Genomic DNA, 3,525 nt, shown 5'->3' on the forward strand with positions numbered 1-3,525 from the left:
TCTCTGCTGCCTTTTTTCCTGGGGCTAAGGATGTGGGGAGGAGAGGGCAAGAGGGTCTGAGGAAATCAGCAGGGGTGGTGGGAGCCCAGCTGGAATGAGCTGCTGGAACTTCTGCCTGAGGCTTTTGCCCCATCATGGCAGGCCTGCAGCTGCTGGGAGTAGGGAATGTGTGTGTGTGTGTGTGTGCTGAGATGATTTAAATTAGCAAGACAACCTCCCTTGTGCCCACACCCAACAGGAAAGGAAGCTGAGGTCTCAGGAAATTGGACTAGCAGGTACAAGTCACAAATGTACAAGAAATATCACAAGAACGTAACTTCTATTTTGAGCCCCCATTTTGCCTGAGAGAGATCCTTCGTCAATTTGGGATTTCTTCTCTTCCACAAGGGTCACAGCTGAGTCTCGAGATCTTATATAATGGGAAGATGTTGAGAGACTGTTTTCTGGTTACCGAGGTCCACACTACACTATCCCCTGAGAGTTCCGTCATTCTGCCCAGTCCCGAGTGCTTTCTTGTTCCCATCTGCATAATGCTTTGCAGTGCTACGGCTCTCCCCGACTTCTGTGCCACACACAGACCTGTGAGGCCTGAGCTGCCCACATATACCTTGAAGCCATTTCGATTCTGAGGGTCCACTCGGGATTTTACTTGACCAATAAGGCATGAATTGCTGCATCTTTCAGATCCTGCAAACCTGTCCAGGGGTTTGGACAAGGGAATGGGGCTCTGGGCCTCTTTCTTTTGGGACCCTTCTGTGCCAGTGCTCTCACTACATCCCCTCCTCTCTCTTCCTTTTCCCTAGCTTTTATTAATCTGGAGGTGGGGAAACCTCCTTTTTACTTAGATTTTCTCCCAAATCTTTTGTCTATGCCCTCAGCCTCTCCTGTTAAGACTTTAGAGCCTAGGTTTTTGAAGGTCAAAAGCCAGGGAAAAAAATCCCTTTGTCCTCTGCTTTCTGTAATTCTGTCTCTTCCTTGGGGCACTGAGCAGAGTGATGTGGCCAGCAGAATGGTGAGCCAAGAGGAGTGGGCTTCATGTCTGTTCCAGTATCAGAAACATAACCATGTTATGATGTGGAACATCAGGTCACTAGGATGCATTAACCCAAATCGCTGGGATTCAGGACAGAGTCAGAGTACAGAAGGCACTGAAGAGGGATGGAGAGTAGGACAGACCCCACTCAGAAGGGGTTTTCTTGAAGAGGGGGGCAGATTTGAGTAAGAATTGAATGAGTTTCCACAATGCCAAGGTATTGGGAGAGGGTTCTCTTTGGTTACCAGTGTCCATATTGTATTCCTCCACTGAGATTCCTGTCATTCCAAGTGGTCCCCAGTCAGTAACACACTTAGAACACAGTGTAATGCCTAGCCTGGTCTGTGATAAGTGTCCAGTACCTGTTAGGTAAAGGTCAAGAAGTGGCTGGACAGGAGAGGGAAGAGCAAGGGGGAAACACAAAGGCAGGAAAGACTGGTTATTTGCTGGGGAACTGGGAATAGTTTGGGGAGTCTGAGTTCGAACAATGTGTGGGAGTGGAGTGGGGCTGAGATAAGCAGCTAGGATGAGGTTGGATGGAGAGGTGGGGTCTGTTTTTTATCTCATGGGAAATGAGCCATTGGAGGGAGTTAAGCAGGAGAGTGGAACGATCTGATTGGGGTTTTGTTTTTTGGGTTTTTTTCAGATTGGTGTTTCAGTGAGCAGAGAGGGTGGATTTTGAAGGGGGTTTGCAGGAAGAAAGCTTGGTGAAAACAGCTGTTGCAGTATCTGAGGGAGAGAGATAGTGAAGGCTTCTTGAGGAGGCATATTAGTAGAAAGGAGAGGACCCATTTAAGAGCTCTTAGGCGGTGGATTCTCTAGGACTTTATGACTGACTGGACGTGTGGGGCAGTGGTGGTCAGGAAGGCAAATCTCCAGTGGCTCTTGGGTTGACTGTAGGATAACATGGCAGCCATTAGACTATTCACACATTTCTCAGTCTTCCTGTTCCTTCTGGACACATGATGAGTGTGCTTCACCTGCCCCTCGATGTTAGCTGTGGCAAATGCTTGCATTGGCTGATGAAGTGGAGGTGGAAGTGAAGCTCAGAGAGCCAGTTCAGGCTTTGTCATGGTGACTAGCAATGGTTCAGAGGCCCAGAGGGATGAAGACAATGTCTCAGAGAGACCCCAACCACCCAGTCAACAGCAAATGGATCTGTATCAAGAGTGAGAAATAAACCCTTGTGGTTTTAGCTACTGCAATTCAAAGTCATTACCATGATGGACCTAGCCTGCCATGCATGATAGAGTTGAAGAGCAACAGGGAAGATGGGACATCTTCCTGGAGAGCAGGTCTCCCCACAGCAGGGCTATAGCAGCAGCTTTCACTTCTGCGTTCCTCAGGCTGTAGATGATGGGGTTCAGTGAGGGTGTCACAACCCCATAGAACAATGCAATAATCTTATCCAGGTCAGGGTCCTTGGCCTTGGGCTTGAAGTACATGAAGGAGATGGTCCCATAGAAAACTACCACCACTATGATGTGGGCAGAGCAGGTGGAGAAGGCTTTGCACCGGCCTGCAGCTGAGGGCACCCTAAGGATGGTAGCGAGGATGAAAATGTAGGACAGGAAGATGAGCAGAAGTGGGGCCAGTGTCAGGATAACTGTGGCCACCATTATTAGCAGTGCATTGAGAGAGATGTCCCCGCAGGCCAGTTTCAGCACTGCCAAGATCTCGCAGAAGAAGTGGTTGATGATATTGTGGCCACAGAAGGAGACATTCCAGGTAAGAAAGGACTGCAGCAGTGAATTGGCAAAGCCCATCCCCCAGCTCAGCACCACCATCTGCACACACGTCTGCCTACGCATGATCTCTGGGTACCTAAGTGGCTGGCAGATGGCCACATAACGGTCGTATGCCATCACTGCCAGAAGCAGGCACTCCGTGGTGCCCAGAGCCAGGGTCAGGTACATCTGCAGGGCACAGCCAGGGAAGGAGATGGTCCTCTGGGTTTTCAGGAAGTTGACCACCATGAGAGGCACAAAGGAGGATGTGCCACAGATGTCCATCAGGGAGAGGTTGCTGAGGAAGAAGTACATGGGGCTGTGCAGACGGGGGTCCAACATGTTCAGCACTATGAGGAGGGAGTTCCCCAGCACATTCACAGAGTAGATGCCCAGGCAGAGCACAAACAGGACCATCTCGAGCTTATGGTGCTCCTGAAGCCCCAGCAAGATGTATTCAGTCACAGCCGTCTGGTTTGCCATCTCATTCTCCCTCAGTCCTGTCCGGACCACACAGGTGTCAGAGGAAGCTCTCACTGGCCTGGAAGCCAAGCAGCCTGACCGGGGGCATGTCATCCCTGCCTCGGTGGTTTAGTTTCACCATCTGTATAATGAGAGGGTTGGACTTCAGGCCTGCAAGCTGGCCCTCTCTGCAGCTCTGCTGTAACTTAAGGACTCAAGGCACATTCTAGCCCCCTAGGCTCTTCATTGTTCTCCCCATGGTGGGGGCAGGGGAGACAAGAGAGTAGGATTCATGTTTGGCAT

General features: G+C 50.3%; 1 protein-coding gene across 1 annotated transcript; it reads right to left on the bottom strand.

The window, feature by feature from the left end:
- Window positions 1-2,262: 2,262 nt before the first annotated feature.
- LOC140641041 (olfactory receptor 13C7-like) lies at window positions 2,263-3,243 on the bottom strand. Its single transcript, XM_072840336.1, has one exon. It carries the CDS (start codon window positions 3,241-3,243, stop codon window positions 2,263-2,265), a length of 981 nt encoding a protein of 326 aa, XP_072696437.1.
- Between the last annotated feature and the right edge of the window lie 282 nt (window positions 3,244-3,525).

This window comes from Canis lupus, chromosome 10 (genome assembly GCF_048164855.1).
Source record: "Canis lupus baileyi chromosome 10, mCanLup2.hap1, whole genome shotgun sequence".
NCBI lineage: Eukaryota > Metazoa > Chordata > Mammalia > Carnivora > Canidae > Canis > Canis lupus.